General features: G+C 34.9%; 1 protein-coding gene across 1 annotated transcript in view; it reads left to right on the forward strand.

The window, feature by feature from the left end:
* Nucleotides 1–12,468, forward strand: part of PCDH15 (protocadherin related 15) — a 1,333,392-nt gene that overhangs the window by 1,104,247 nt on the left and 216,677 nt on the right. The window contains exon 18 of the mRNA XM_064488173.1: nucleotides 8,720–8,913. Within this exon, the coding sequence (XP_064344243.1) occupies nucleotides 8,720–8,913 (194 nt within the window). The remainder of the gene's footprint in view (nucleotides 1–8,719; nucleotides 8,914–12,468) is intronic.

Genomic DNA, 12,468 nt, shown 5'->3' on the forward strand with positions numbered 1-12,468 from the left:
TATATAATTTTATATATTATAATATAGAATATGTAATATAATATATAACAATTACATATTATAACTTATTACATAGCAACATCTAATATATAATGATATGTTATATATAGAATATATACTAATATATAATAGTACAGTATATAATGAATACTAATAAATAAATTTATTTATGTATATATTTTAGTATTAGAGTATTACAAAAGCAGTCAAATGCCTAAAGAATGTACTGAAGTCTTCATGTTCTGGTTCTTGTTCTCTCCAGCCTTATCTCTGGCCCTCTATTCCTGTGTTTCAATCCTATTAAACTGCTGCCCCCAGTTAGCTGAATGTGTCTCTATTTCTCATTTTCTCCAGTCATTTCCTTTACCTTGATCTCTTTCCCTTCTTTTGTAGCTTGATTACTTTCTCTTATTCTTTAGATTTTTTTTTTTCTTTCTGAGGGAGCATCCCTTGGTAGTTTTCTGTAGGTAGTTCCTAGGAATTCTTCTTGTTCTTGCAATCCACCAGTAACGTGATACTTTGTAGCCAAAATACTATGATACCGTGGTGTGTCCTCATCGGTGTGAAATGTATGGGAAGAAATAGTGAACAATATGCCTCATGGCTTTTGTACACTATTTTCTGTTAATCAAGAACTCTTCTTACTCAATATTTTACAAGGCTAACTCACAGGACCCAGCTCAAAATGTTACTTCTTCAGAGAAAACTTTCCTAACAGTTTGGTGCCAATAGCCTCCCAGCACACGCACATACATATATACCCCTGGTCCCACGTTCATTTTCTATAACTTTTTTCTCATCACTGTCATTGCCACTATGATCAACTGAAATTATTCTCTCCCCCACCCCAAACTAAAACCTCCATCAGGGACCATCTGTCTATTTGCTGCTCTAATGCCAGCACCTGCCAGACATATTAGCTACACACTACATGTTTATCCAAAGGATGAATTATAAACAACTCTGCATGGTATAATTGTTCATAGAAATCAAAAATAATTCAGTGCTATCTCTATTTTATTTATTGGACTAAGGTGTGTTTTCTTCAGTGATATAGCAATGAGTAACATATAGCCTGAGCTGGAAATTCTGAAAGTGTATCTTGTGTGAATGTCCTCTGGTATGTATGTGGTAATCAAAGGAAAGGTTTCCAACCGCCACAGTGCATCTATTCACGTCTTTGTTATGATGCTTGTCATATTGATGGAATCGGCCTTTTTACTGATTTGTCTTGAAGGCAGAACTATGATTAGTTTATCTCTGCATCTGCAGCATCTGTATCCATAGCACATATAGTAGAGCAGATGCCTAATATAGTAGATACTTCATAAGTGTTTATTTGAGGATGAAGTAAAGAAGGACCTGCAGACAAGTAGCTGTGAATGAATGGGGAGGTATAAATGTATTGGCCTTTATTTCCAGTCAACAGATGGATCTGGAGAGCTACATTTATCTTTACTGAGACACTTTCATAGGGAGCAATATTATGGCTTATACAGATAAAGCATGACAATTATTATCATGTTCTTATTTAGTTAGATCTGATTCACATCTCTGTAATACACATAATTGGAAATAAAAGTAAGTTTACACAGAAAAAACAGCCAGCAGGGAACTAGAAAGTGTAACTAAGAAAACAATAGCAATTGGGTGGTGGAACCGTATCTCAAAAATGTCTGCCTTAGGGGATCAAAAGCTTATTTCTGGCATTTGCAGGCTACAAATTTAATTTCCCTTATGTATCCCTTGATAAAATACATTTTGCCTTGCCTTTAAAGATCCATATTTTATATATTTCCCTGGAATATGCAGATTATGAAGATAGAGTATTGTTTGTGTCTATATGCCTCTAGCCTCTAATTTTTAAAATTATTTAAATGCCAAGAAATGAAGCTTTATAATTAGTATTTTTAATGTTATGCCTGGTATGTGGTAAAAGAGCGTGAGGCTATAAAACACCCTCCAAGGGCCTAGAAATAAAAGAAAATAGATTTCCCATTGAGAGGAAAATCTTAAAACAGCAAAATGATTGACAACTGTGATTTGCACCTGTCTTTTAAGGGTCAGAAAGTGGGTTCAAACCTCCGTGTACCCTTCGGTAACCCTACCTTTCCTCACTAACCCAACAGAAGATCAGTTAGTTTCCTTTTTGGTTAGTAACCTGTTGTCCCAAAGAGTGAACATGTTAGAAACAAAGGGGACAGAGAGCATTCTCCATCAAAGTAAGCCTTGGATAACAGATTTTAAGTATTATAATCAGACTATTTTCAATGTAGCCATGAGACTATCTTGGCCTGATGTAAGTACATAATTATTTGAGTCTATTATCATCTTATTATGAGGTAGTCACCTTGACTGCAAGCATTGGATAGATTGGTCATGAAAGGTGGATCCTGGTTAAAAGTTCTCAGTTGTAAAATTGGTCATCTGACTTTCTATCTCTTACGCTTGATTATTGTACAAGGAAACAGGGCAATGCTGACTTACATGGTTCATGAACCACATTTGGAGGAGCCCTGCTATAAAATGGCGTCTGCATCTTTCACGACTAGAAATTAAGTCTAATCAAATTATTAGCGCACCTTGTGTCTAGAGAGAAATTACTGGCATGAGTGAGAATGATTTTTTTTTCAATGTGGGTTTTTTTTGGGGGGTGGGTGGGAGATAATTAGGTTTACTTATGTATTTATTTATTTTAATGGAAGTACTAGGGATTGAACCCAGGACCTTATGCATGCTAAGCACACACTCTACCACTGAGCTGTACCCTGCCCCCACGAGAATGATGTTTTATCTTCAGTTCATGCAACAGTATTTTATGCTGCACAAAAGACAATTTTGTAGGCCGTCAATGAAGTCTTACAGGTTGACACTGAGATATGCTCCACATAAACATTACACATGAAATTACATATTAAAATTACTTTTATAATTTCCAATATCATAAAATTAGAATAAGCCTATGTAGTATTTTAATGACTCTGACATTATTATGTCAAATAATAATATTGCTCTCTGTGGTAAGTGTGTGTGTACGTGTGTTCAACTGTTGTTTCAAGGAAAATGTCTCCCTCTTGGCTCCCTCTTGCAGTAAATTTTGTTACAAAGTCAAAGCATAGTCATTGGGTAAAAGAAAAATGCTTGGGCATTGAGATGTTTCAAAGATAGGTTATCTTAGGAAAAAAATAGTATTTCAAATAGAAAAGCAGGATTTCCAAGCCTAGTAACCTTGCTTATTTAGTTTGTCAAAGGAAACAAACAAAAACACCACAGGGCAAGTCATAATATGTATTTGTATTACAAACACATGTTATATGTGTATTTTCTTGGACAAATAATAATTTAATGCATATAGATGTTTATGTGTTTGACACTAAACTAGATGCTCTGAAAAATACATAGAATGAATAAGGATAGTTATAACCCTTAAGGAGTTTAATATACATTGTAAGAGATAATCCTTATTCAAGTGAAATAATGCGAAAATATCACAAACCATTATTGAATTGTTAAAATAGAAGGAGCATCCTAAAATATTATGAGAAAAGTGAGTGGAGAGGAGTATCTGTTAGGACTTAAATAGTTAGGAAGCTTTCATTGATGATTAGAATTTCATGAACTTACCAGGATGTTTATAGGATCTTATTGGAGATGGAATAATATGACCAAACTCATGGTAATTTCATGAGGCATTAAGGATATAAATTTGACTGCCATTGTAGGGGGAGGAACTGAATGATAAAGGATTAGCTTTTCTTTTATTAAGTCGAATATTCATTGGCTTATTCTTTCCTGCCCCCTTGACGCTACAGGCTTTTCTGTACTTTTGTATTTCGTTTTATCCATCTCTAATAGCGCTTATATTAAAGATAGTTTTCTTTCCTGTTTCCTCTTCCAGACCACAAGCTACTTGACAGAAATAATTTTGTCTATAACTTTCGCACTCTGCATTTTTCAGAGCCCAGTGTCTGGCACAAATTAAGGTCTGAATAAATGTATCCGTTTATGTATCAATTTTTTCATACATTTTTCCATCACCAGAGTAAGTATTAGAGACTATTTCTCTGCCAACTCTGGTTTTTAACTGGTCTGGCATCATAACCACATGCCATCCAGTAAGTATAAATTTTCACTGACACAAACTTCTGCATGTCATTCAGTGCACCAGCCATTTGTCTCTCATGGGGCAGCAGTGTTGCTCCTTAATCTGTCCAAACCTCGCCAAAGATACCATGGAGAAGAATCAATCTTTCTTTCCTCCTTTCTTTCTTCCTTTCTTCCTTCCTTCCTTCCTTCCTTCCTTCCTTCCTTCCTTCCTTCCTTCCTTCCTTCCCTTCCTTCCCTTCCTTCCTTTCTTCCTTTCTTTTCTTTCTCTTTTTTTAATGAATGATATAAATTTTATTAACTCCCAGTCTTCTGTATGTGTCTTTTTAAAATTCTGTGTGACAAATATCATAAATATGCATAAAACACATGATATATAATGATTCTTTAAAGCAAAAGAACTTGTGCAATTAAATTGCAAACTGAACTAACTGTTTTCATGGGACACTATTTTTTTACTTGAAAGCATGTCTGATAATTATAGTTTTTCAGACTTCGGTGCTTGGCAGACATTTTCTTGAAAAAAATAAAGCAAGACAATCACTTCAAGGAGAACAACTGATAACATTTGTTGTCAATAATAAAATTCCAACTTTCAGGTGAAAATTAGAATTTTGGAAAATGTATCTGTCACTGGGAGCTTGACAGCTTCTCAATACTTAAATACTTTTCTGATGAGATCAGTGGTGGTATCAATGAATATGATGATTCTGATTACAATTGAAAGTGCCAACATTTAGAAGACCTGCATAACTCAGTCTATATTTATTTTCAAAGGGGCACATGTATGATGTTACAAAATCATACATGGGTAAAAAAAATTCAAAATGCAAGATATACCAATGGAGTTTAATTTAACAGAGTATTAAAAGTTCACTGATATGGTTTTCAGTTTTCTACTTGCAAAAAGAAAAAAAGTAAGAAACTAACATTTGTCAAGTTTTGGTATAGTATCAAAGAAGAATTTATACAATTTCTAACTACATATCTGTGTGAGGCCCAGTTTTCTTCTTAGACATCAACTAGAAGAGCATCTCACAACAGACTGAATGCAGAAAGAGGTGTGAGAATCCAGATGTCTTTCGTTAAGTCAGACATTTAGGAAACATGTGAAGGTGTTAAAAGTTTGTTTTTAATTCATGGAACTATGGATTTGCCAGAACATGATCTCATGATTGTCAGTGACATTCTGCTATAGTTTGGATTGGCCATAGTTCCCACAAATATACCCCCCTGACTTGTCCTTCCAGCAGTCAACTTCAACTCCTTAAGAACATCAGATTTCATTATAATCCTTGGGTCTGTAAATCATTCCCGAGTAAGCTTTACACAACCTTTTCCAAAGTAATTATAAAGTATGGTGGTCAGCAGTTTAGTGACATCATAATCCATTCATATATCACTTCATCTGAAACATAACTATAAATGCATGAGCTATATAGCTGATAGTCATAAACCATTAGCTTAGGTCAAAGTTAAGATTTCTCTCAAAGGTTCAAATGTAATAATATGACAGACAGGACAAACAAGAAGACTGAAGTGATACATTCCAACCTAGTATTCTGGTGTGCCATCAAGGGATGCACTGATCCCAAACGACCCCAGGTATATCTTGTACCTAGACTTCATGCAAAAGCCAAATTCAGGGTCCTTCTCCAGCACTGGCCACAATTCAACATCACATCTGAGAGAAGCAGGTGGGAGGATTATACTCTAGCTCTGAGATGTTCTCTCAGAGAAAAACAGGAAAGCATTCTGTCTTGAAATCTTTGTCTATGTGCTCCCCATCATTTTTACTTTGTGGGAGTGAGGGGTGGCTGAGGACAAGGATATCTGGAATGTGTACATATTAGAATACTGAGAGGAAGGAATTGTGGGGAGGTAAGATTAAACTTCCTGAAGTGGACTAATACATAAGAGAAAAGAAATATATAAAACAAATAACTTAGTGTTTCTTACCATTTAAATAGCATAGCATTTAGGTAAAATGATTAAAAAGCATAGATTTTTTATTTTACTTTCATCTGATAACATGTGAGCAACACTTTGGCTTCTCCATGTAAACCAATCCATTTTTATTTAGGAGGCAGTATTTCCCACTAAAATAGGGACAAGCTTCATGTACCTATGATCTCACAGACCACTGATCACAAGGTCACTGAGTTATTGAGTTAAATCCCCACCATAGTTTAGTTTCAGGGTTTCTCACAAGATGTTACCTATTATCGTTTTTAGGGTATTCAGTGTCTCAGCTCCCTTTTCTAACTTGAATCACCACTAATTTCTTTTAAATATTTTTGTTTGCATATGTAGGAACTCAATTATGTGGATTCTTGACACTATTTTATTACTTAGTGCTGAAAAACTGAAAAGTTGTATAAAGCTATGTAAGTAACTAACATAGAGTTCATTTTTGGAGTATTTGTTAACCTTCCTACTTGCTCGTGGTTTCTGTGGCACTAGTTGCGTCCCTGAATATATAATCTTATCTGTAGTTGGCTGAGTCTGCACCTTGTGGGTTGTTTCTATTACCTGTGCTTTGCAGTACTATTTGGTATTTCCAGCACCTCCCAGATGGGTGCCTCTTAAAATTTAATTATCATCCAGCTTATCCTCTCTTCCAATATCATTTCTGAAAATGTTAAGTAAGACCAGCTGTAATGCCTATATCCCTAAAGCACGTTCCTCCACACTTCTTAACTTGATGCATTGCCATTTATCATTAAATTCCTTTAGCCAATTTAAGTCCCAGGAAGAATGTTAATATTGAATCCAATTTGAGCTAAATTTTAATTAAGATTTCCTGAGACATCGTGTTAAGTGATTTACTATAATCAAAATTGATATCTCCTCCGCTACCTCTATCCTCTAATTTTCTAATTTTATTCACACACAAAAGAGAATGAGTTTGTCTGGCTTGAATAGTTCTTCATAAATATGTATCATTCATTTTGACTGTTTCTGCAAATTGTTTCCTTCTCCTTTGCCTTCAGGACTATGTCTGTCATTCTCACACAAGTCCCAGAAACATTTCATCAAATACCTTTCTTTCTGGTAGCCACATCTGCCTACCCTCAAATACCCAGTCTCAGATTTAGCTGAATTTATGCCTCTCTCTCAAATTTCCTTTTTTCGTCTCAATTATTTTTGTTGCTGCTATTTCTATGCATGTTATCTTTCTAAATGCAGTGGATAATAAAAATAGAACAGACTATGCACAGTACATCTCTTAAGCATGATAAAGTGTGTAAAGTACTTTCTTTACAAAATTTCATCAGAACAGTTCTCATGATCCTTTGAATGAGACATTAATTAATGCAGCAATCCTGAAACTGAATTCAAATTTCAAGGTAAATGTGTACATTCATGATTTTATCTAAGAAAGTGCACCAACATGTCCAGTAGTCTCCCAGAGGAGTCTGTGGATATAAAGAGCTGCTACTTTGCAGAAGTGAAACTCATGGATTAGAACTACATAAGAAAATGTCAGTAAATAAGAAAATTTTTTCTGCAAGTTTATTTATTACAGTCCTATGTGCTTCTTTATTCAACAGGAAACTTCAATTGTTTTTCTCTTAGGTGTAAACTGAGGCCAGCTTTCTTCTCTCCATCCATCCAATGATGAAAACAAAAAAGTCTGTCATTCTTCGTAAAATGCGTATCATAAGATTTCCCACTGGAATCTTTTTTTTTTCTTTTTTTCTTCTCTTAAGTAAATTTATCAGGAAGTCAAGGAGTCTTATTTAACATATTAAATCATTATTCCCTGGATTTTGCTTTATAAAATCAATAATGGTTATTCTCTTTTTACATATAATGACCCAAGATAGTCTTTAACTACTGGATACCATTTGCTCCAAAGTGATAATGAATATGTGCAAATTAGCCATACAGACACTTATATGATGTTATTTCAGGGACTCTGAATTGTAATCCTCTTCTCAAAAAATATTTCTTGGACTTGATATCTTAATTTTCTAACTAGATATTCTACAATTGGAGATGCATTTGTTTGCTTTTGAAAAGGTAATACTCTAAGCATTATCAGTCCTTTAGAAGTCACTGTGAACAAGATTATAAGAATCTTTCCTAAAGTCATGTGTGAATAAAGAGAATTCCAGGAGAAGAGAGTCTCTGAGAGATGGATAGGAAAATATTATGTCTGGAAAAAATTAGAGCAAAAAGAAGGATAGGAGTAATAAAGGAATTAAGGCAAACTTCACCTATTTCATTTTTTCCAGGCTTCCATCCTTAGAAATGTATGTTTACAGCTCAAGAACAGCTGATAAGATACAGAAAAATATTCTTATCGGGACATTAGATTTGCTGTTAGGGCTTTCCACTTTCTTCTTTTAGTAAATTAAAATAAAGATAGTCTTCAAGATCCAAAACCTTTTATCACTCTCACAAGGAAAAAAAATCTTGCCTGCTTTGATTGCTTCAGTATCATAACAATACACAGTAGCCTCGATTCAAGAAAACAAAAATGTATATGCCAAGAGAATTTTCTTTACTTATTTTTGTCTTTGAAAGCAAGGGTCTTTTGTTGGGAAAAATGACACAATGGTGAAGAGTTGACTCCCAAGAGGATTTATGTTGTGATTCTCAATTCCAGCTCACTGCAGTCGACGCAGACGAGGGGTCAAATGGAGAGATCACATACGAAATCCTGGTCGGGGCTCAGGGAGACTTCGTCATCAACAGAACAACAGGGCTTATCACCATCACCCCGGGGGTGGAACTGATAGTCGGGCGGACTTACGCGCTCACGGTCCAAGCCGCGGATAATGCTCCTCCAGCAGAGAGAAGGTAATTTATGTTAGAACCAATGCAGTGTTTTCATTGCTTTTGTTTAACCCCATAATTTAAGAAGCACAGCAAGCATTCTTTTATCCTATAAACATCAAAATTAGGTCGGAAAATCAGAGAGGCAGGATTCTCAGGAACTGCATATTCTTATTTGGACAAATTGTAGGGAAAGTACAGTAAAGTCAAGACTAAACCAAAATATAATTAACTCTGATTTCACAGATGTGAAGGATGAAGGTCTGTGTTGGGAATGGGGAGGTAGGAACTGGGAAATACCAGAGACATGTGTCCAATTCATTAGTGAAAAGCAAGGGTGCTGATAGTGAGAGGTTACTGATAGCATGTAACACATGACGTTCCAGGGTTTTGAAGTCATCTCTCAGTGTCTGGGTAATTATTTTTTAAAAATTATACACACACACACACACACACACAGACTGAACATATCACCATGGGATATGCTATATTATTTTTATTTAGAGTATGAAATTTATTGTCTGCTTTGACTCCTCCCCTCCAGAATATTAGTTCACAAGGACAAGAATCATTGTGGTTTGGCTGTCTCATTTCTCTTCAAAAATTGTTTTGAAGGCAGAACAATTCCTGAACGCCCCAGGTTCTAAGCAAGCATCTTTTGTGTTTGTTTTCCTACATTCTTAGAAAATGTCATTTTTGGTTTTTAAATAAATGAATTGTAATTAGAGACAGTAAGACAGATTTGAGGGGGACAAAACTGTAGGCAGAGAAAGGAGGTAGAACACCACCACCACCACTAGAAGAATGTTGTTGCTGAAGGCTTGAACGGGGCCATCAGTTAGGAAAAGTGGAGAGGAGAGTTGTCCAAAGAATGAAGAACCCTCCCAGGTTTTTGTCTGAGGTGACTGAGTGGTAGCAGTGTCAATACGGTGCACGTATTTGGGTAAAGGGGAACAGTTCCAATTTTGCATGCATTTAGTTGGACTTGGCGATAGTCTTATTCAAAAAGCAAATAGATACACTTGCCTGAACATGAGAAAACAGTCAAGGACTGTTTCTTGTGAAGAAACATTTAGACTATTTCTATATATTAAGTAATTACAGAATCTAAAGTAAGAGTCAAAGTTTGAATGAATTTTTAATAGTGGTGTCATTCATGCTGGGTTATTCTGCAGGGGAGCTGAAGATGACTGATCCTGTTTAATTAGCATGTACTAGGGCCAGACATCATGCAGGCTACCTGTATACATAATTTCTAATCTAACAACAACATTGTGACCTTTGCATACTTTATTTTTTTTCAGACCGAAAATATGAGCCTGGAAAAGGGTAACTTACTTGGTTAAGTGCCTCCTTGCCCACTTACATAAACAAGTGGTAGTAACCAAAGTAAACAAGTGGTAGAATTATAACTTGAACTCAGGACTGTTGGATTCTAAAATCTCCTCCTCCATTCTGTTCCACAGTCATAACCTTTAGTAGTTATTATTCTGGGGGGAAAATACTATAATTGCTTAATAACAATACTACTAATGCTAATTATGAGAACAGAGACATCTTTGATTTTTATCATTTAAATTTTTACTAAAGCCCTTTAATAGTCATCAATTTATTATTATTTTTTTCAACTGAAGATAGTGCTCTGTTAAATAGTTCTGGTCTAACCTATATGTGCTTATGTATTATGATGTGTTTTAAAGTACTTTATTATTTAATGAATGAGATTTTAAATCCACTTCTTACTAAGTTCCCACTTGCAAGTCATATCACTGATTTGCCTAGATAAGCTGTTACCTACAATAATTTGTACAACAATGGGTTTTTACTTGAATAAAATCGTATCCCAGTCTTGGAAACAAAGTGCCATCTTCAGAATCTGACGCTACCCATCTTTTCAGTGATACAAGGCATTTAGTTGACTAGCCTCTTTGTTCTCTTTGTAGACAATGGTTAGGGCACTAAAAGGTCACCTCATAATGTTCAGTCAAGCATCAGGTGGGGCCTGCAGAGAATAAAATCCATACACCTCCATGCCACCTGCTGCAATAATGTCACGTTCCCTGTAGGGTAACGACGTTCACTATTTTTCTGGAGAAAAGTTATTCTTTCAAATTGAGTTGATAAATGAACTGAAGGGTTGTGAGGCTTTGTTTTCAGTATTTCCTATGGAAGGACGATGCTATTGGAAAATTATGAACATAAAAGTATAGATTGTGATATATTTTACAAATTGACCCAGCCAGTAACAATGACATGTAAACCTAATTAAATAATAACAGTAAAAACTATGACGGTTTTCTATCTTGTTCTTTTCAGTTGGCAACCTCAGTTTATTAATTTAATTAGCACTGACGCTCAAAATGAGGATGATACGAATTAACTATGTATTCGGTATTCTCGTTGAGTAAGCTAGGTGAGATTCAGTGTGTAACAGGAGTAATAGTCTATGTGTTTATATCTGGGGGATTTTGTATTAGTCTTTGATAAGCATAAGAGGACAAATTAAAAGCTCAAAGATTAAAAAGTTAGATATTTTGAGATAGTATTTACTCTATTGGTGTCTGTAGGTCTCTTATTTAATTGATTTAAGTCAAGTAAATATTCAATATTAACATGAAAAAAAGTACTACTTTTAAGTATTTATAAGAATACAAACAGTAAAAAACAATCCCTACTGACAAATATGCCACAATTATGATAAAACAATTGATGCATGACATGGCATGCTTTTTTATTCTTGAATTTTTTTCATGAAATTCAAGGCTTTTTCTAATTAGCATAAAATTAAATCATCTATTCTTAAATAAAATTATTTTCCATTGTGAATATATCTTTTTAAAATAACTTATTCACATGATATATTTAACATTAATAAAAAAATGGTGAGTATACATTTTAACAAGAATTTACCGAGTTACCACTATTCCTAGCTTCTTGGGGAGGCACTAGAAATAAAAGACAAGGTAAGATCTTTACTCTCGGAGCATTCATGTAGAGGCACAGGTAAATCTGGGAATAGAGTAGAAGATAATTGTAAGTGCAGGTTAACATGAACAGGAAGGACAATGGGATACCCTAGCAGAGGAAACAATAAAAGCAAAGACACAGAGACATGACAAAGCATTTTTGTTGTGGGAACTGTTTAAAATCTATCAACTAATCCCCATTGCTGTCAAGATGAAGTTTAAACCAGTAAGTAGAGCACATGAGTTCCTGAATAATCTGGCCCTTGCTCATCTCTCTAGTCTTAACTTCTACCACTGCCCTGTTTACACCCTTCTCTTTAGTTGTACAAAAGGTTTAGTTTTCTTGTTTTTGCTTTCTGAATTTGCCCATGTGCTTCCCCCACCTATAATGCCTCATGATTTTTACACTTAAATGCCTTCTTCATCTTAAAACTCTGTCCCTGTAACTTCCCCTGAGAAGTTTCTCTGACCTCTTATGTTAGTTTTAAATTTGAAATTTTTGCTTCTATGGATTCCTGTATGTACTTTCAAAAGAGTAAAATAGAACCTGTGAACATTGAACTGTAAATAGAGCTTTTCTAGCACAATGTTGGTGGGGGACAAAGGAAAAAAG

Source organism: Camelus dromedarius, chromosome 8, assembly GCF_036321535.1.
Source record: "Camelus dromedarius isolate mCamDro1 chromosome 8, mCamDro1.pat, whole genome shotgun sequence".
Classification (NCBI taxonomy): Eukaryota; Metazoa; Chordata; class Mammalia; order Artiodactyla; family Camelidae; genus Camelus; species Camelus dromedarius.